The 22,007-nt window shown below is 45.8% G+C and overlaps 1 protein-coding gene across 3 annotated transcripts in view; it reads right to left on the bottom strand.

The window, feature by feature from the left end:
* MARCHF8 (membrane associated ring-CH-type finger 8) overlaps nucleotides 1–22,007 on the bottom strand; it is a 181,183-nt gene that overhangs the window by 35,844 nt on the left and 123,332 nt on the right. For all 3 annotated transcript variants that reach the window (XM_059729688.1, XM_059729689.1, XM_019499451.2), the window contains exon 3: nucleotides 5,689–5,739. In XM_059729688.1, coding sequence (XP_059585671.1) covers nucleotides 5,689–5,739 — 51 coding nt within the window. The remainder of the gene's footprint in view (nucleotides 1–5,688; nucleotides 5,740–22,007) is intronic.

Consider the following 22,007-nt stretch of genomic DNA (forward strand, 5'->3'; position numbering starts at 1 on the left):
CGGTGTAAAACTCAGAAAACCAGAAGTCTACCTGAAATTCAAAGAAAATCAGCTCTTGGCACTGAGCTCCAGTAGGTAAGTCGAAGTCAAAAAAATTTTAAAAATCTAATGATTTATTTTATTTCCATTAGGTGTATTCCTGGTGATTTGTTTAGCAATTAAGTAATATAACAAAGAGACTCTAAATGCCTGAAAGGACAAGTTTATGGAGCAGTTAAATACTTTGGTATGATCTAACTGGCAATCCTGAGAGTGCCCAAGTGACCCTTGCTCTACACTTTTTTCCTAAGTCAGCTATTGTGAACCAAAATGGGTCTAAACTGAATTCTGGCTCCAAGCACTTCTGAAACGGAAGGATTTGGGATTCAGATCTCAACTCTGAAGCATGCCCCTTTCTTTTCTGTGAACCAACCAAACCAATACAGAGCACCCCTTAACCTTGGGGTTCAGTTCACATCTAGTACTGAATTTGGCAGCTTGGGCTCCATCTCTGTATGCACAAAGCACAACTTGGTTCAGCTCGAAGGTATTCAGGAAGTCAGTGGCAACTGTGAGCCTTACGTATCACAGAGAAAACTGGAGTACTTGAACGTTTGCTTTATATGCTCCAATGTAGCTTTATAAAAGACAGAGGCTTCCTCCACACTACAAAGCTCTGCCAGCAAAGTCCTGGCTGGATATACATAAAACTCCGCTGTGGAGGAGGACCACTAACTTTAAACCATCTCTGAGAGCAGAAAGCATGCATGTACAGTCCCAGTCTCTCTCTCTGCAACTGCAGCCTACTAAACCTTATGTACATCGGTTGCACAGTTGTTGAGGAAAGTCATTCAAACCCTCCAGAAAAACCTGGTGATACATAAGCTCTGGTGGAGTAGCTCTGGCAGCAGAGGCAGGTGAGTGTAGGCAGTGACTCACCAATTTGCTCACCAACACACTTAGTCACAAGAGGCATTTATAGACATGCTCCAGGAGCCTGTGGGGGGCACTTTAATTAGCACATCCCTGAGAGCTACGCTAATTAAAAGGGCATGGAGCATCACGTGTATCAGTGTCCCTGTGCTGAAAAACGGTGGTGAGGCACTTTGAACTAAAGATCAAACAAGCTTTTAAAAGTGTCCCTCTGCCATGTTTCAGTGCAGGGATGCTGATACACGTGACACTGGAGTCTGCTGGAGTGTGGTAAATACAGCACAGCGGAGCAGCCTCCCTGCACATGTATAGGAGCCCAAGTCTCTTCACACCACTTCAGCACCACTATAACTCTTAACACAGGGGGGTGCAGACAAAAGTGACAATTTTCGCCTGATCTGGCCACAGAAAGTGGTTTATAGCCATGATCAAATACAAGAACATGGCTGCAGACAGCTTCAAAAAAGGCCGTTTGGGTGAAAATTGTATGAGGGGTCAGATGAAGACATTTCCAAACAGAACACCTTCTGTAACTTCTGTCTGCTTTGACTGCCAGCCTGAAGCTGTTTTCAGAATGGGAGAGGGGAAAGGGAGTGGAAGGAGTTCGGGGGGGGGGTTTCAGTCCCTGCTGGCAGGTGGGGTAGGTGTACTGGAGTCCCCCCACCCTGGCCAACGTGGAGGAAGACTCTGATTCACCCTCCCCTCTGGGGAACCCCTAAAATGAGCTCCCTCTGCTCCCTTTCCACCCGCTCATTCTGAAAACTTTGCAGCTTCACAGGGAGCAGGGGTTGTTGCTGGGGGAAACTGGCTGTAGGCTCTCAGCCAGCAGCTAGATTCCCCTCCTCCCTGTAACCAACAGTGAACTTCTTGCTCCAGGGGAATCTTGTAACTCAGAACCCTTCCTGCAAAGTGTTCTCAGTTACAGCAGGGAGCTGCACTTCTGTCTGAATCCAAGGTGTCAGGTGTGTAAGCAGCCTTGTGTGGGCCTTTCATCAAGGGATGAAACCTACTCTGGAGTGGCAAACTGCTCCTGCCAGAAGATTTGCTTTACCAGGTTTCACATGTAGCAATGACTTGCTAGTAAAAAACAAAAAAACCCAGCTATCCTTGCTGAACAGCACTTGAAAAATTCAACTAAAGAAAAGCACAATCACTCCACAAGGGAAGAGCAGGTACATTAAAGGGAATGTACAGAGCAATTTTCTCCTCCAGTTCCCTCCCCCCTTCAGAAAGAGAAAATCAAAAGGGCACTCAGATTATTTGCACGACACACCCAGGAACACCACCACAGAAATCCCCCTGCTCAACGAAAGACAGCACTGTTGGGCACGTGTTCAAGAGCACACATTGCCTCATTTCTCAGGTTTAGTGTCTGGGAAAGGGGGTGTAGCACAGTCATGTCCTATGTCTCATGATGCACCTTTATCCACTCACCCTACCTCAGTACAACCCTGCTAAAGCATAGGTTGTAGTACCTTTTGTTCCCAAAAGCTGAGGACAAAACAACCCTTCCAGCTGAGATATACCCAGGTTCTGGTCTGAAGGTACTTCAGGTGTCAGAATTATGCTGCTTGTTTACTTAGGGCAAGGCACCGAAACACAGGAGTATATGGGCACAGGTCACTCACCTATGCTCCCTGCAGGGCTCTGTGCCCTTGTACCAGGGAATCTAAAGCTCCTGTTACTGGGGATGCTGCAGCAGGCTGAGCTTGGGCCGGCTGTGGTAAAGTAAGCAGACAGCACAGAAGGAACAACTGCAGGCAGCTGAGCTAAGCTCCAGCAGAGGAAGGCAGGCTAGTCATCAGGCCTAAATGGAAACCCCCATGGGTGGCTGGAGAGCCACCTGACAGGAAGGCGCAGGACTTTGTAGGCACATATGGCCCGTGCCCAAGGACAGTCTATCAGTCTGACCCTGCAAGCAGTAAGGAGGAGACCCCCTGAGCAAGATGGCAGCAGAGAAGAACTGACCAGTACCCAGGCTATCCCTGAGATGCAAGTAGAGAGCTAAGGGGGACTGCCATCTTGCAGGTGGTAATTATGGACCCAGCATGGGAACAGTTTTAGTTATACAGCCAATCGGTTTGCATTTTCATTCTGATTAAGTACTGATGGACTGGGTGTGGCTATCAGAGGGGAAGAGGAGGCCACACTGGGGTGCCTGAAGGACACACCAAGGCTTAGGTCACATCAGAATGCCTAGCAGGGCAATCAGAAGCAGGCAGCTTAGCTTGGGGGTCAGGGACCCAGAGAGCTGGGGTTGATGTGCAGTGTTAGGCTAAGGTGGGACAAGCTAAGGTCAGGATCAGGCAGTCTAGCCTGGGGTTAGGGACCCAGAGGACTGTGGGGTTGGTGCAGGTTGAAGCTGAGGAAGCCAAGGCAAGTGGCAGCAGTTCAACCTGGGGTCTGGGACCAGTGTAGCAGAAATAGCCTGGCCTGGGTTCTGGGACCCAGGAGGCTGAAGCTTGGGAAAGGGCTACATCTGCCATGTGAGAGCTGAGGGCCCAGAGAGCAGAAGAATAGAGCCAGAGCAGACTTAAGCAAAGGGTGGCTAAAGCCTAGAAAAGGGCTGAAGCCCAGGACAGGCCATCAGGCCAAGTGGACAATTTAAGGTGACATCTGCAAGGCATGGTTGTGGCGGGAGGGGTGGCAGGAGACCACAAATAGCCCTTGAGGCAGGGGCAGGCAATTATTTCAGGCGGAGGGCCACTTACTGAGTTTTGGGAAGCCATCGAGGGTGACATGCCAGGCAGCCCAGGGCAGATAAATATTAATTTTCTAAAATGTTTAGGGGCCCCGCAGGCCAGATAGAATGGCCTGGCGGGCCGCATTTTGCCCACCCCTGCCTTAAGGTAAATGGTGCCCTGGAACATGGACAAAGGACAGGATTGGGACCAGCTAAGTCCAGGAGGGACCTTCTGGCCAAAGGGCTTGTTCTGGGACCCTGGGGAAGCCTCCCTTTTCTTTTTAAAATAAAATAACTTCATCAAGGTGTGGCAGGGGAGAAAAAAGAGGATATCCAAGGAGCTGGAGCCGGATAGGGGTCCTGTGGCCACGGGGGAGGATCACAGCCATCCCTGGGGCCCAGGCCCAACACAGCCCTACAGATAGCTGCTCTGTGTAGCCACTACGTCATTGCGGGGTGCAGTTAGGTAGGAAATAAGCAGGCTGAGCCAGAGAATGAGCCATTGCTTTGGCTCCCATCCCCAGCTCTTGGCCAGCAGAGCTGCACCAGCATGAGGAAGTGGGAAGAAGTGAACTGGTAAGAACTGAGGCCCAGTTTCCTCACTGGCCTGCTCCTAGGGTGGCAAAGCCTCGTGTCATCCCTTCTTCAGAGCAGACTGCGAGCTGACAAGCTCTGTGGGACACATTGTTTCTCCTATGTATTCTTCATAGCATTCAAAACAACTCCCAGCACCAACCCAAGGATTCACACTTACTCAGCTACATAAGATGGTCTAAAGCAATGTTGTGACCCATGTTTTTCTCCTTTAAAGGTGAAAAACATGGTAAGCCATGGCTTTTCCCTTGCTGGCTGTCAGAGTTCCAGTCTGCAAGGGGCTGTTTGGGGCCCCCAACCCCACACACACCTCCCTCGTACCATACACCCATCCTCTGGCCCACACACTGGGGGGCTGGGGCCTGGGGGTGGGGGGCAGCAGGTTGGGACTGACCACTAATGTTTACAAATGGGTCCTGGTACAAAAAAAAAGGTTGAGAACCACTGTTCCAAAGGACCTGACTGTGACTAGCCTCAGTGGTAAAAGGTGTGTAGGGCTACATAGCCACAGCCAGAGTGCTTACACTCTGTGAGTGGTACAACTGCTCCACACCAACCTTACCAGTAGTGAGAGGACTGTCCTGTCTTCTACCTTACCCGCTGTGTTAGCTACCCTAGGAGGAAAGGACCTGAGCACATGCACCCCAGGAGAAGTTTGGGCCAAATGAGCACAGTTCCTTTGTTAAATCCCATAAGGCAGTGTGGCTTTTACCATAAAACATACCTTTGAGCCAAGATGTCATATTCTGAAAAGCTCTCAATGATTTAACTTTAAGGGGCATTGTAAGCTGAGACATCACTGCACTCAGCAATATTCCATGCAAATATAGCTAGTTGATCATTAAGAACAAATTATTTCAAACCTAATGTTTAGGTCCAGTGATGCTATTAACATATTTGTTCACATACTACATGCACTTTTTCAAAAAAGCTAGCAATGGAAAATTGAAGTGTGTGACTTAAAGAAACTAATTTCCATGGGGCCCTGGAGGCTTTGGTCACATGAAAATGGGCAGGATTCCTCTCTTTAACCTCACTCCCCACTGCAGGTCTAACATCAAATGGTTTAACCCTCCCCAGCCACTGCCGACTTAAGGTTTTTATTATGTTGGTTTGCAAACAGTTAGGATGCAGCTATGAAAAGGTTAACCATGTAGCTGGTATAGTAGAAATCACCCATGGGGGACAGGGATAGACCATCTTGACAGATGCTGATGAAAGGATTTGACCCTTGTTCCTCATGGCCCAAGCCTGCATCAACCACCTAAACACCATTTTTTTAAATGAAAAACTGGTTTTTCTTCAGCCTGCGTTTCCAAAACAAGCCATGTGTCCTATTCAGGGGCATGTGGTATTTGAGTCAATAATAATTATAATTAGCTGTAATTACAAACAACACCTTCCACTGATCCCAACAGAATGCACACCCTACATTTAAAATAAAACAAGATCACAGTATTTCAGATTTACCCCACTCTTCAAACAGTTGGGTACAGTACCTTTGAGATGTTACTGGAACGGCTCACAGAATGCCCCAAAGCCTTCTCATTCTGGAAGAGAACAGAACAGAATCATTGTACTGACAGGTATCTGCTGTAAGAAGGTTTTAAAGAGGTATTAACAGTGAAATAAATACATTGAAAATATTAGAGAAAGTTTGGTTTTGTGTTTTTTCCATAGGATTTTGCTTCTACTAAAGTCAATGAGAGTTTAGCCACTGACATTAATAGGAGGTGGCCTGAGCGCTTTGATTAGTTGAAAGTATATATCACCCAGCCAAAATCCACTAGACAAGATAAGCATGAATGGGAAAGTTAAGACAATGACCTTCTGTGCCACATCAAAATTCACAAATAATTTTCCTGTACAAAGCCTAATTTGAAAAGGAAACCTACCCACTTCCACCTTATTTCCAAACAATAATATATTACCACTGCAAGTGAAATCCTAAACCCTTACTTAAGAAAAAAATTTTCCCGGTGATGTCAAAAAGGAATGTTCATTATTCACAACCATGTCATTCTTTAATATAAAATACCATGGAACTTCCTTTTTCCAGGGCAGTCTGAGCATGATTAAACTGGAAACATCTTGATAAATGGAGCTTTTAGAATGCTCTACTGGTTTCATTCTCCTGGCAAATGTTACATTTGTCAAGGATTATATGCCAGGATTGCAAGACAAATTGTAACATGTCACCTGGTCACGTTAAAATTATTAAGGGATAATTCTACATTGCAAAGAAGTTGCTGTTTCAATGAGTTCAACTGGTTTAACATCTGGCATATAAACAGACAAAAAATGTAATGGCTGCCAGGGTCTTCAGGCACAGGAGACAGTTTGGACATATGACTCATTTACACTGATGTAACCGGCCTTTACATCAATTTAAAACAACAACAAAGGATTGGCAGACACTATACAAACTTATACCAGCCGAACTTATTCATATCCATTATAGAATTACCTCAGTAAAAATCAGGGGCAACACTTCATCAGTGTAAGTTAGACCAGTGTACTTACTGTTTACAATTTATCCAAGGTGACCATTTCCTCAAGGAAAAATGGGTGATTATTTGCTCCCCACCACCTAGTGGCAATGTGCTGTAATATTTACCTACTGCATATAGCTACCTCAGAGTAGCTCCAGGTGTGTCTGCTCGAGAGCCCCCTATAATTTATACCAGTGTATATAAACAGATGTGAATTACACTGGTGTAAATGTGTAATGAGTTCAGCACCTGAAATTAATCTGGTATTAAACAACTATTCAGGTAATTTCCCTCCACAACTAGCTGGATAATTGTATCCAGAAAGGACTACATACAGCATGTAGCCCCCTTGCTTGCTTACCAGGCAGTCTGCCCTCTGTTTAACTAGCTAGTTACATAGTTGTTTTCATAAGTGTAAATAAGTACCTCTGGATTCCAGCCACACATTCACTTTTGAAAGTAATGCAAATTTGCCAACAGTGGGGTATGCCACAATTATTCCAATGCTGAGAAACTGAACAGTGTTAGTTGCTTGTTCTGGCTGGAATCCAATAAGGAATTTTTTCTTTTACATAAATACCAGAAATGAAATCAAGCCACAAGGTTTAATTGTGGAGCAAAATTCAACTTATTTGAAGGCTGGGGGTGGTCAGTTTAAAGTGTTTTGAAAGGGAACTATGCCCCAAATAAATGGAAGATTAACCAACTTCTTCCATAATTACTGGCACAATGCAAATATTTCTTGTGTAGTATCACAAGCACTGAAGTGCTGCTCCTGCATTAGGTTGCTTTCCTTCCAAAAAAAGATATGCATACACCCTCCAAAGGGATTCTGACAGCATCTTATGCCTGATGACTTGGAAACGGGGCGATCACGCTGCTGTAAGATGGTATGTTGTACATATGAGAAATCATAAACTGGTTTAGGCAGGAAAGGTATTGGGTGTTACAGAGGGCACAGGTTGCAATTTGCTACAATTAAGGTGAATTTTAGTAAATAACTTCATGTCAAGCTAGCACATGGTCAGGGCAGTCCTGAGCACATGAAAACTGCAGATCTGTAACCACCAAACACGTTAAAAGCCCCAGGCTTCAGGAAGCTTGTTCACTTAGCACAATGCCTAGTGCCAGTAAAGAGCTCTATGCTGAGATGGAGAAGAGGAGCAGGCCAGAAGGTCTCTGCAGTATGCGTCAAGTTGTAAAGTCTGGTCTAATTCTAAATGCCAAAACCCAATTTTCTCCCTTTCCCCCCCATATATGGGCACTGTGCAAGGGAAACAGCAACTGATTCATCTCTATGCTGACCCTTCATACTTTATGGAGTCAGTGAGACACAGGTATATGGCATGGGAGAAGTATGAGTACAAAAGGAAACAGCATGGAGAAGAGCCAGATGTCTGGTCACCCATGCTGTGATGGTCACTGCTAGAGGTGCAGTTCAGAAGTTTTGAGCCATGTGGTAGTGGCTGGTGCAACACTGGCTGGGTCAGCAGCAGCTGCCATTCTTGCACCTCTCCTAGTCAGCATTTAAGGTGAACATGTCATTTGCCCACCTACTGTTACACTACAGGTCATAGCTTCAGTTCCCTGAAGACTTATGGAAGGAATGTTATGTTGCATGTGTTACTCTACGCAGAGGACGTGCAGGCCTGTTGCAGAACACTTTAACCTCCTTGGACAGTCCATCGCTGACCCAAGGGGGACTGTTCTCAGGCAGAAAATCTTCAGAAACAGATTTGCCTGGGAATGGTGGATCAAAAAAATCATCCACAGACTGGATTGGTGTTAAGTATGTTTTAAAGGAAGACTATGGATTCCTATCCCATTACATGGATAACTGTTGTGACTCCTTTGTTTCTATGGGTTTATTGTTTGCATGTTTGCTTTTCTGCAGCACTGCACCCCTTCCCCTCTCTGCCCCCTTTCTGCTTTTGTATTCAAAAAATTCTTTCTCCTCATATGCGGTTTTGTGCACACCCTTTCACAGCATCTGATGAAGTGAACTTCATCTCATGGAAGAGCTTGTACTATGCAGCTACTTTCGTTAGTCTATAAAGTGCAAATCTACCCTGCCTTCTGTTTTGTTTCACAGAATCATAGGGTTGGAAAGGACCTTGAGGGTCATTTAGTCCAGCATTTCTCAACCCATGGGTCACAACCCATAAGTGAGTTGCAAGACTATATGAAAGGGTTGCAAACAAACTTTAAAAATAGATTTTCTTTTAAAGGAGAAAAGCCATGGGAAACTATGGCTTTTTACTTACAGGTTGGCAGAGTTCCAGCCTGCAAGGGACTGTTTGGGGCTCTCCCTGCCCCACACACCTACCCCCTGCCCCGCACACTGCGGGGGCTAGGGCCCAGGGGCGGAGAGAAGTGGATCGGGAGTGAGGGGCACTGGGTCGGGACTGGCCACTGATGTTTACAAATGGGTCCAGGTACAAAAAAAGGTTGAGAACCACTGATCTAGTCCAGTGGTTCTCAACCTTTTTTGTACCAGGACCCATTTGTAAACATCAATGGCCAGTCCTGACCCAGTGCCCCCCACTCTCACCCCACTGCCCCCTGCTCCCAGGCCCCAAAGCATGTGGGGCAGGGGATGGGTGTATGGGGCAAGGGAGGTGGTATGTGTGGCGCATGGGGAGCCCCAAGCAGCATCTTGCAGGCTGGAACTCTGCCAGCCAGCAAGGGAAAAGCCATAGTTTCCTACATTTTTCTCCTTTAAAGGAGAACCCATTTTTAAAGTTTGTTCACAACCCTTTCATATATTCTTGTGACTCACTTTTGGGTTGCAACCCATTGGTTGAGAAACGCCGATCTAACTGATGCAGGATGTGCTGTCCCTAAGCCAGCCCAGACAGATGTCTATACAGCCTTTTTTTGACAGTCCCCCAATCAAGGAGATTCCTCAGCTTCACTACACAACTTGTTCCATTGTCCTACTGGTCTCACAATTAGGAAGATTTTTATCCTGAATTTTCTAGTTTTCATGCCAGCAAAAATACTCGCAAGGAAATGGCGATCAGGGAGCTACTGAAATTCTTTACAAGAGAACCACTTGCCACATTTAAAATCAGTGTGGACCAAATTCAGAGTCAGAGGAAAGTGTCCTCGCACACTGCAAGACTGTGTTTTGGCTTTTGGGGTGGAGATGTGTTTTTATTAAGTGAAAATTATTATTTCTAGGAACTCTAGAACAAGAAGAAGAACAGTTCAAACCAATAAGTAGACACTGTGCTGAGACATTAATCTTGAATTGCTACAGTAAGAAATCACATGGCTCAACTACAGTAGTAAAGGAAGGATTTGGTAACCTCATCACATCAAAGGAAGAGTGACTATAGCAACAGAGAAAGTTCACTGACTGCAGAAAGCAGAGAAAAAAAGAATGGGACTGTAATGCTGGGGATGTGTTTACAAGCCATGCTGATAGGAGAATGGAACAGGCAGGTGTACCCAAGGACAGCTTTATAATCTGTGGGGTTACACTCACTTAACTCTAAGTGATGGGGTGGGAGGTAAAATAGAGAGCTATCCCAGAGGGCAGGGAGGGACAGAGAAAAGAGACTGGGATCAAGTCTGCCTGAACACAATACTCCATGTGGCATCAAGACAAAATGAAATAACTCAGAGCTTTTTTGTACTAACTCCGTTCTCCACAAATTCTGTTCTTTAGCTGCAGCAGATGTCAAGCTAGGGAGCATGACTGAACGCACATGGATGTCTGTGTTGAAAAGGACAGGCTGAAATTTAATAAGAATGCACAGGGCTGAAGCACAGGGACTGTGTATGTGCAACGTGATACATTATGCAGGTCAAACCTGTTCTTACGCAGGCCACAGATCTAGCTTTGCTGCTGTACTTCTGTGGTTGCAATTTGATCTGCTCGAGGTTTTGAGCAGCTGAGAGACAGCAACTCAAGTTACATTTATTGATCTATCATTAGAAAACATTCCCGTAATGGCTTCAGTGGATCATACCAGCTAGCACAACTGGTTTCACTGTTTAAAAGGGATCATTCTTTGAATTAAAAAAAAATACAACACTCTTGGGTGAGTATTTCCTCAGGTTTCCTGAGTGGAAAGACTGTTTTTTTGTCGTTATGCAGCATGCACACACAGATACACACTCACTTAGTAACATTATTTCTAGTGTATTCTGCATTGTATATAATCACCACACAAATGCTAATGGATCTCAGATTTTAACTCCTTACCACACACCCACTTTATTTCGGCAGCAGAAAGGGAACAACACTGTGGACCTAGACCGTGTATCTGATGAATATATAGATATATTTGAGATATATTTGATGAATCAGAAATTTTTTATGCCACTACTACATCACAGGTTACAGTACCACACATTGTGATGTTCTTTAAAATGTCTTTGTGTGATAGAGCTAAAGAATATCAGCCCACCAAGCAACATCAACATGTACTTCACCCCATTCACAGAACAGCTCTCCTGAAAGAAACCATAGGCATCTCTTTCTAGTTTCTCAAGAGCTGGAAATATTCTGATTATTCAAACAGCAACAGAGAGCTTTTATTCAGCAGAGTTTCACAAGCACTAGCTGTGCTGCAAAGTTCTCTTTTCCAAATACAGGGATAAAAATCTATCCTTATGGAAAGTCAGTATTTGTCAGGGGCTACAACGGTGTGCTAAACAAATGTAGTTGAGAGGTTTTGCTGTGTTTTACCATCATTAAGACAGGAAATAGAGCTGTGGTGCCACAAAAATAGCTATTGGTAATAGCAACCACTGTAGTCAAGAAAAGAATAGAAATGTTAAATAAAATGAATTAAAATTAGTTGCAAGGCAAACAACTCAACTGTATATTTAGGATCACATCCTATTCCATCTTCTGGGTGTTTACGAGGACTTTGTCACTTAACTGCAGTCCTGTTCTACCCTGTTAAAGTCCCTTAAAATCCATGAATGCATCTACTTTTGTAACATCCATTAGCTGGATCTAATTCTGACCCTTAAGATGGAGTCAGACATAAAGAACAAGGAGCAGAAGAATCTACACAAATTTCGCATTAACTGTTTTTCAGGGACTCTAGGTGGAACAGAATCTCATTCAGGTGCTGAAGTCAACTTATGCACCTAATAAGTGAAACAAAATCTGGCCCGTAACTTTTAATGATTTGGACTGTTCACATGTTACAATCAGCACAGGTGAGAGAAGATTAAAAACGTTATCAAGTTACTATTACCATACAACAAATAAAAGGTGCTAAACCAGTCTTTTTCCAAAGCTCTCCTTTGAGTGCAGCAAGACATGCTCCAGCTTGGTGATTATATTTCTAAAGCAGTTTTGTTGTCCTGCAGGGAGAGCGTTAGTCTTTGCACTGGAGTGTAAGGTCAAGACAAATAAAGCATCTGCTATCATGGAGTGTACAATTATCACTGGCTAAAGACTATGCAGTTGTTCTCTGGCAAAAGGTCAGCATTTCCGTAAAGGCTAATAGGAATCCTGCTTTTGAATTTCATCCCACCGTATTAAAGACATCCAGTAGGCACTTTTTCTGAAAATGAGATTGTTTAAAAATAGCCAATGCAGCAGGATTTAGTTTCTCTCCAGCTGGGGCCAGCTGCTACTCTAAGGTCTCCACTGGAGACAGGGTCTAGAGAAAGAAAGTGAAGGGGAAAGACAGGGAAGCTGGTGTGAGTAGGAAAACTACTCTGGCTCCCCCAGCAGCACTCCCTACTCCAAATCTTGGACTCAGGTCATTATTCTCACACTTGCTTTCCTCATTCCCTCCTTTGACTCTCAGGCCTCCTTTCTCTCCTACTGCCTTCTTCTGAAGCCTGCACACTGCTATCACCCTTGCTCATGGACAGGCCTCCTTGCTGCAGTCCTGTCTTCCTTCTCCACCTCCCTGACCTGCACCTTCCTCCAATCACTCCGCTTCCATGCAGTTCCCCTCCCACCTATGTCTCCCATCTAACTCCATGAATCAGGTCCATGGCTTTTCATCCCATTTGCCTGACTCATAGATCACTTTTGAGACTCTTGGAAGTGTGTTGTTTTATTACTTCTAGTTTGCTTAGACCAATGAATATATCTCCTGCAAACACAGATGCTGAATAAGCCGTGCATATACAGAAAGTCCAGACTAGACCCATGGCCACTTGGCTCCCACAACACCAGCCTCTATATGAGCTAACAAACAGTCCTGCCTGCAGGTAGAAATAACCAGAGTCAGTAGGTAGGAGCACTTACTCTCTCATGCAAGCAAAATACACATGCAAAGTTAACGAGTTACAGTGCCTTCTCCTCAAATTCAATCACTCCTGTAATATAACATCATGTTTTGGCAGATTAAAGCAAACAATCCTTTGAACTATGGTGGAAAAGTAGATCTTGGTAAGGCAATAGGTTTGGGTTTCCAACAGTACTTAGAGCATTCAATCTGAACAACAGGGGAGGACAAAGATGAGGGAAATCTTACTAGGTGCCTAAGAGGGAAGGAAGGGTAGGGTGGCACCTTAGAAACATGGTTAACTCTCTCTCTCTCTAGCTGTCTAAGGAACTGTGCCACAGTTGAATTACCAGCTACCATGGAATCAGTGCTACCAAAAATCTTCTGAGAATCGCTCCAAGAGATCTCTATGGGTACAAAAATTAAGTATAGCATGAACGTAATACGCAAAAGTAATCCACATGCAGAAGTAGCAAATGTGAACTTTCAGGAGAGATCGCAGGACCCTGTGGTAAAAGCAGTGGCCATTAGGACAAGAGGCAGAAGAGTTATTCCACCTGTGAATAGGGGCAATGGGGTGGATTCTGTTCTAATGCTCTACCATCTACATTAGTATGTGCGTGTCAAAGAGAAACCAGACTCACAGAGGACAACCTGGTTCCAACACGGATCTGTTGCACGAGACTGAGCAACTCACTCTGCCTTCCTGCACCCCTCAGACCTTTGTCTGTTTAGCAATAAGTGCTCTTACTAGGTTTGTACAATGCCCTCACCTTGGCTGGGTTCTCTTGTTTAACACAGATAGTAATCATGCCCTTCCCACTGATGGAAGAGCAGAGAAAAAAACTGCAGCATCCCCCTGTGACTGCAAAGACAACAAAAATAGCTCCCCCCATTACCCTGACCCTTTCCCTATCCTCCCCCAGTATATGCTCTCAAAGATCAAGTTCTCCTCCTAATTACTCTATTTATTCGAATTTAAGATGAGGATCGCCCCCCAATCAGCCTCTTGGCTTAGATTCTGATACAAAGTGTATGGTGGGAAGTGGGGGGCTTGCAGCTGCTCCAGCTCTGACTCTGGCCCTGAGCCCAGGTTGGGGCCACAATCAAACCCACAGCAGCTGCCTGCCCCTCAACTCTACTTACCCTCTGGAGCTTCTGCCCCCGCACTTCCTCCCCACTTACTGTTAGGTGCAGCTCAGTTCTAGCTTGGACTGGATTTTTTGAATGGAAACTCTGTCCACTGCCCAGCCAATCAGCAGCACTGCTGCTTCTCCATGGCCCAGCAAGGGCTGTGCTTCCACGTGTTGTGCTCTGACACAGGAAAAAGAGCCAAAGCAGCATCTGCTTCTCTGCCTCTTGGGGGCTAAGATCAAGTGGGAGCATCTGAATCCTAAGACCTCCAGGCTTGGGCCGGCACGTAGGATGCCTGCCAATGGATTTGGGAGTATCTGTGGTCCCAGGGTGAGAGCCTGGGATGTAGTTTGCTTGTTGGTCATAGCATACATGCAGTTTAAAAATTATTTGAGTTCTGCTTGCTCAATTAATATGGTTTTTGGAACAACTGAGTTCTGCTCAATCAAAATGATTTGGAACTGATTTGGCCTGGAACATGAAAAATATTTATTAAAAAAAAAAATCTAACAGTAAATGGGGGCAGGGGGAAGGGGAAGAGGCAGAGACTTCAGGGAACAGGGAGGCAAGGGGCAGAGACTACAGAAAATGGGGGGGAGGAGGGGCAGAGGTTGTGGGGAGCTGGAAGTCTGGGGGTGCCAGTAATGGTGGGAGGGGGTGTGCAAGGCTGCAGGGGGAAGAAGTAGGGAGTGCAAGGGGGCCACCTGATCACCCCCTCTAGCCACTGCTTTTCCTGCTATAGCAGCGGGAGGAGGATGAATTTAAGACAACCCTCCAATAATTAGATTCTATACCTTTAAAATTATAACAAATCTATATTTTTTCCATATATAGAATATAGTTATTGGGAAGTCACTTTAAATTCAAGGTTGACTTAGGCCATTCTGCAAGGCCTTTCCTAAAGAGGCAGATCCATAGCACAGTAAGTGTTAAAGAAGTGAGGGAATGATCCACAGTCACTTGTTGATAACACCTTTGCTTTAGGAACTGCAGGTATGTTTAGATTTAAATAATTAAAATTTATTCTGAACTACACCTTCATCATTTCTTACTTACACCCAAAGTCACATAGGAAAATAATCTGGGAGTGTGGGTAAAAGGTCCAAATTTGCCACTAAAATTTCAGGAGGCAATTTTCTCTACTCCAACTTTTGGGGTGGGGATATAGAACCCACCTGGCAAGAAGATAAATGGAAGGCCTTCTTCTGGCCATCCACAGCATCAGGTCACTTGTGTCTCAACCATTCCCAGTTTCAAGGGAGTGCTAGCTCTGGGTCTCTCTGGCTGAATCTAATGCAGTGTCTTGGTTCAGCTGCTGGACTGTGGACAGCATATAGTCCATTCTCATTACCAGTAACAAAAATGCTTAGCATACAAAATATGTTATGTTCCCAAATTTGTGACACTGCTGTAATTTTCATAAGATGGCCATAGTACAAATAGATTAGGATCAAACAAAAGAAATAAGGAAAAAAAACCCCAGAGCTTGTGTGAGAAAGATGCTGTATAAGTAGATATTTTCTATAATTAATAATGGAGAGTAGGGGAATGACTCAAGATTATACTCAAAGGCAACTGATCTCTTTACAGCAGTGCCCTAGTGGAAGAGTTACACTTTAAAAGTTTCCCAGAAGCCGGTCAGCTGTTGCAGTAATCACTTCCTGATAATAGCCTTGCTCACTGCCTAGACCAAACAGGGCTGAGATCATGCATTTCGAAGCAGCCTTCATACAACTGTGGTTTTATATCTAATATCTTAAACTCATTTAAAAAATAATTTTGTGTCTTACATTTTTTTTTTATAAAGATAGCTTAAGTATACATTGATATTTCATCTGACCATGCTATATTCTCGGCAGTAATTTGCTGAACATTTTAACAGAATTATCTAGTTTTACCAGAATTCTTGAATCGGTGCAAGAAAAGATGAAAGGAAAATTCAAGAAAACACAACTGGATCACTCCGACATCATCCAAGTTCTGACGGAATTTAATGGCATAACAGTTAGGCCACGAACTAAAATGGTTAATTTATCACATTGACTTGAACCTGAGGCATTTTTTTCTCCAGTCAGCAGCTGGGGGGGGGGGGGGGTGGGGGGGGTGGAAGAGGAGGAGAGAGGAATGCAGACCTCATCATCTTGGATTCACATATAAAGCGGGGGGGGGGGGGGGGGGGGGGGGAGCAGGAGGCTTCTGGGGCTTCAACTCTAGCCCTGAGCCCAGATCAGGGCCAAAGCCACAGTCACGGCCTACCCCACTTCCACTTGCCCTTTGCAGCTTCTGCCCCTGCCCCTTCCCCCCGTTACTGTCAGGCACAGCTTGGCTCTGGCTTGGGATGGAGGCCCTCATGGGCACAAAGAAACTCTGTTCCCTGCCTGGCCAATCAGCAGCACCACTACTGCTACATGGCCCAGCAAGGACTGCACTTCCACATGCTGTGCTCTGGGGAGGGAACAAAGACTGAGAAGCATCTGACAGTGAAGGGGAGGAGAGGCAGAGACTGGGGGGAGCAGGCTGGGGGAAGGGGCAGAGACTGGTGGGGTGGGGAGATGCAGGTGGCAGGGGGACAGGAAGGCTGCATGGGGAAGAAGTTGAGGGGCACATGAGCCCCCCCCCCCCCAGTCACTGCTTTCCCTGCTGTAGCAGTGAAGGGAAGGACACAAATTGGAAACAACTCTGATAATTATATTTTATAACTGGAAAGTATAACAAATTAATCAATTTTCTATATACAGAATCTAATTACTGACGGATCATCTTAAAAAGTCAGGGTTGTCCTAGACTTGAGTAAATACAGTATTATTATAAACAACTGCCACATTAGAGGGTTGCCTACTCTGTTAAAAAGCTACTGTTTAAAAACCTGTGACAATCATCACAGATCCTGGCCTACGTTACTTGCATCAGCAGCAGCTACATCAGTTAAAGTCTTTGCAGCACCAGCAGAGAAAGAATAGGTGCTCCCACGGTGCTCCACACCTGGGAGCAACACACCTCAGCACACCCCACTCTCTTGCACCTGTTCACATGTGCCAGGTACTGATGTTAATACTGTATTTTTTCAGATTGGCCTTCAAGGGGTCTTTTAATCTCTTCTTTTGCCCACCTCTAGAACAGTTACCATCAGTGAGTCAGCAGTGTAGGACTGTCAGGCCGTGGCACTGGTCTACCTGGTGCAGCTGCTCATCCCGGACTGCCACTTTCTCAACCGGACACTGGGGCAGACAGGGGGCCAAACCCTCCATCTGGGTCTAGCCACACACCCACTCCCTGCCACCAGAGAGTGGCCAACCAAGGTCAGCTTACCATTCAGCCCTTCCATCATAAACACCTGATCTGGAAAAGGAAGTGTCCAGGCAGCAAGGCTCAACCTCATACCTAGGCTGCTGCACCCTTGGCTTGTGCTGCTGCTGACTCGACAGAGTCTCTGGATAACCAACCCAGCTTGCTCAGACCTCAAGTCTGGAGTGACCCTCTGGACAGCTGACTCAACTCTGGTTTGATTTCCTGAATACCTGACCCAGCTGGCCTCCTGATCTCATGCTCGGCCTGACCCTCTGGATCTCCGACTTGGTTCCCCAGATAGATTTCCTGGCGTCTAGCATCCACACAGTCAGACCCCTCATACTTCCCTCAGATCCTAGCTGCTTCTTCCAACCCTTAGGCAACCCCCTGGCCCTGTAACCTGGCATGACAAGGATCTGTTTTGGGCAATGGTTCTCAGACAACTTCGTGACATGCCCTAAGAGCTGGTATTGTATAAACATGGCTTCAAAGCTGGTAGTGTTCGTTTGAGCCAGAGTGCTGGCATTTGTTCTTCTGTCCTTCCAGTTGATACAGAGGATTTTCTGAAGACAGCACTGATCGTAACATTTCAAAGCTTTCAGGCATTTCCAATATGTCATCCCAGGTCACCCATACAACAGGGGAGGGCTGACAACAGCTAGGTAGATGAGGAATTAGGCTTGCGTCCTGATGGCATGATCATCAAAGACTTGATTCTGGAGACATCCAGGGTTGAATACTGTCATCTATGTTTACTTTTTGGGAAAGGTGGCTACCCAGCAGGGGAAATGCTCAATTTCCAAGGACTGCCCTCCCATTTTAAAATATGGCAAAGTAGCTGGTTAGTTTGGGGAGGGCTGGTAAAGTACCTTGGTTTTCACAAAGCTGACAGTGAGTTCAAGCATCTCATATGCTTCACAGAAGCAATCAAGACTGACCTGGAGCTCCCCAATTGAGCGGGCACAAGAGGCCCCTCATCCAGTCATCAGCATATTGAAGATTGGTAGGAACCTACCTAATTCACAGACGGTACCTCCAAATGTTGAGGTCTTAGCTTAGTATCAGGCACCATTTTCATGGTGGAGTACAGCGAGGTCCCCCATGCCTCTGATTGGCTGAGGGGCCCCATAAGTCCCACCCCTCCCCAGACACTGACAGGTTTAATACCATTCCAGTTGAATAATAGGTTGAATCTGCAATCATTCTGCATTCAGTCTTGCAACCTGGTAGCTATCTGTCAATCTCCAGAGAGAGGAGGGACTTCCAGGGCCCCTTGGCCAGAGGTGGGGGGGGGGGGGGCATTCTGCTCCAAAGATCTCCCCCCCACTTCTCTTCCCTCCATGTTTCAGGATGCCAGGGCTTCCTGCTTCTGTTTGCAGCTCCCTTTTCCTCTCCCCTCCCTACCATTTTCCTGCTTTTTCATGGTTCCCATGTTTTTCACAGGAAACCTACCAGTTTCCACAAAAATCATGAAATCATGAATTTCATAGGTCCCTAAACATTAGTAATGGAGGTACTAGTTTTCTTGGATTTAGAATGTAACTAACTGGTTGATATTAAAAGAGATTTCTGGCCAGGAGATACTAGATGCTGAATCTAGATGGAAGCTTAGTCTGTCAGCAATAAGAAGCCAAAACGCTGCAATGTAGATGGGAAAGAGTGCTGGTGCAATTGCACAGTCTGTCTTGACTCCAGTTCTAAGAGTGAGCCATTACTTTGGATGGTTGCTGTTGTGTCGTCCTGAAGAAGTCTGATAACAGTACTGTAACAAAATTTTGGCAGGCATCCAAATAGCAACAGGATCTTCCAACGGGCCTCTCTGTCAAAGCAAAAGCCTTAATCAGGGCAAAGGACACACAAAAGATGATGGTATTGGTTGAAGCACTTCTCCTGCAGCTGTCTAACAACAAAGACCACATCTCTATTGTACCTCTGTCTAAAACCACATTTTTGACTCGGGTAGAATTGCTTTAGTGAAGAAAAGTGAGTCTATGAGGACAACACTGGTGAGCATCTTCCAAGCTATGGACAGCAGTGCAATACCACGATAACTGCAATCTGATCCATCTCCTTTCTTGAATATAGTAACAATACAGTAACAATTCCAGAATCTCTCAAGTCACTGGGAATCTGTTCATGTTTCAGTGTTTTCATAATAATAATGCCTAGATGGTGAGAGGTTCTTCCCACCTCCCATCTTGCTTATAAATTTCAGCTGGTATTTCATCAGAACCACATACTTCATTGCTGTTCTCGATGGCTTTCAAGGCCTCCTGATAAGTAGGTGGACCTGGAAGGTAGTCCTTAAAGGGGTGCTATGGAATGACTTTGATGGTATTGTCTCCAACATTAGAATCTCAGTTCAAGAGCTCTTGAAAGTGCTCTCTGAGTGCTCGTGCTGCCGCGCAGTACAGGGATTGCCTGTCTTGCCTGCCTTGCTTGGCACCCATGCAGCATCTGCCCCATAGTGTGGGTGCAGAGCAGCTGGACATGGCCCCACGTGCTGTCTGGGAGCTGAGATGGCTCCACCTGTCAGCTGGAGCCTGGAACTGCTCAGCCCCAGCCCCCAGACAGCATGAAGCACCCTGTCAAGCCACACTACACCTGCACCATGGTGCATCTGCCAGGCGGGTGCTAGGTGGCAGAGGAAGGAGGTGCGATCTCCACTGCCCCACAATGCATGGGGGGCTCTGCCATGAGCACCCAGAGGCCCCAGTCACCGCCGGTGAGTGTAAGGCTTTTTTTTTTTTAAAGCTCTGCACTCAGCGGCTGCAGCAGTGGCAATTGGGGCCTCTGGGCACTCATGGCAGAGCACCCCCCCCCTCCCTTGTGCAGCACGGGGCAGAGGGTGGCAGCAGAGATTGCCCATTCCCCTGCTTGGCACCCACGCAGCAGCTGCCCCATGTCACGGGTGCAGTGTAGCTTGGCAGGGCTCTGCATGCTGTCTGGGAGCTGGGGCAGCTCCACATGTGAACCAGAGCCCGGCAGCACTCAACCCCAGCAGCCCCAGCTCCCAGACAGCGTGCAGTGCCCTGCTGTGCTGTGCCGTACCCGTGCAATGTGACAGCTGCCACGCGGGTGCCAGGAAGGGGGGCTGATCCCCTCTGCTCCCCACTGTGTGGGGGGGCTCTGCCCAGAGGCTCCAGTCACTGCTGCTGCAGCCAGTGAGTGTGGGCCTTTTTAATTTTTATTTTTTTTTAGTGCCAAGGCTAGGCTGAGGCTGCACGGGGGATGGGGCCATGCAGGGCAGCCATGGGGGCTTCTCCCACAACTCCCCCCACCCAGGGAGAGGCAGGCACAGCTGGAGGAGCCATGGGGGAACCTGCATCCACCCAGCTGTGCCTGCCTCTCCCCGGCAAATCCAAATCAGCAAATTTCTCCGAATCAGAGCCGAATCTTCCAAAGCCAATTCGGCCGAATTGATTTAGGACAGTGATCCGAATCTCCAAATCGAATCACTGTCCTCCGAATCAGCCAAATCTGAATCGAATACTTCCCTATTCATACAGGCCTAATACCTCAATTGACAACCCCTGTCCTAGAAAGTAGGGAATAGTGCTGCACTGGCATTATGATGGACTGGATGCTCTAATTGGTCTTTTCTGTCTTTGATCGGGGCATTAATAGAAAACATTTAATTGCAACTTTCTTCCCCATTTGAGATAGCAGGAAACATATGTTCATATGATGCCCCTGAGTGAGAACTTATATGCAGAACTGACACTGGAAAAGTATTTTTAGTGTTTAATGTACTAGGACCAGCACCTTGGAGTCAGTCACATCTCTGAAGACCCTAAGGGGCCTCTGGGCTACTGAAAAAACTTGTCATAGATATTGCAGACCTTTTCCCTTTTTGTCCTGCATCTCTCCTATTGTCATTTATTCCAGGAAAATGGTCCTAATTCTGATCTGCATCATTTCATAGTCACTTTGTCTTGATGTACATGACTATTCAAAATGCAAGGCAGAGATCGTTTGGGTCCAAAAGATTCTACTAAAGATACTTGCACTCTGAGCGAGGCTGGTTTGAGGCCCCTGTGAAATCTGGCCTGAGATGTTTGGAAGTGTTTTTAACCAAGTTTAACACACTGAGATCTAGCACAACAGGTTTCAGCAAGTAAGGTCCTAAGATATCAAAACAGAAAAACTGAATAAAAAAAAAGAAATGAATGAAGACTATTAAAAGTAAGCATTACTCCTAAAGGAAAGGTTACTTAAATAAAGCATTTACATTTTTATCTATAATTGAGGGGAAATGCAGTTAAACTGTTTAAAAAGAACCCACTGAGAAATAAAGTTATTAGAAGCAAGAAAGCAGTGAAATGAGCAATCTCAACAGAATCATCTTGGAATCCTGGCTAATTAATTATACAGTAAACTCAGGTGTCAAGTGAGTATTTACCCATACTACTTGATTAAAAAAATCCAGCACTCTCTGCAATTTAATGGATTATTCTTAAGAGAAATAAATCCAAATGAGTGCCTCAGCAGTTTGTATGCTGGGGCTGTGCTAGGAGTTTGTCCTAAGGTGACTGTCCTGCTTTCCTTCTGCTAACAATACTCTGCACAAGAGCTCCAAGATGGTACTGAAAGAGGAACTACTGTTCACTTGCTGTTATATTCCTCAGTGACTGCAGAGAAAGAAGCACTAGGGCAATCAGCATTGTGGTACAGTGACTGGTAATGTAGGGCCTG

The sequence above is a fragment of the Alligator mississippiensis genome, chromosome 6, assembly GCF_030867095.1.
Source record: "Alligator mississippiensis isolate rAllMis1 chromosome 6, rAllMis1, whole genome shotgun sequence".
Taxonomy (NCBI): Eukaryota; Metazoa; Chordata; order Crocodylia; family Alligatoridae; genus Alligator; species Alligator mississippiensis.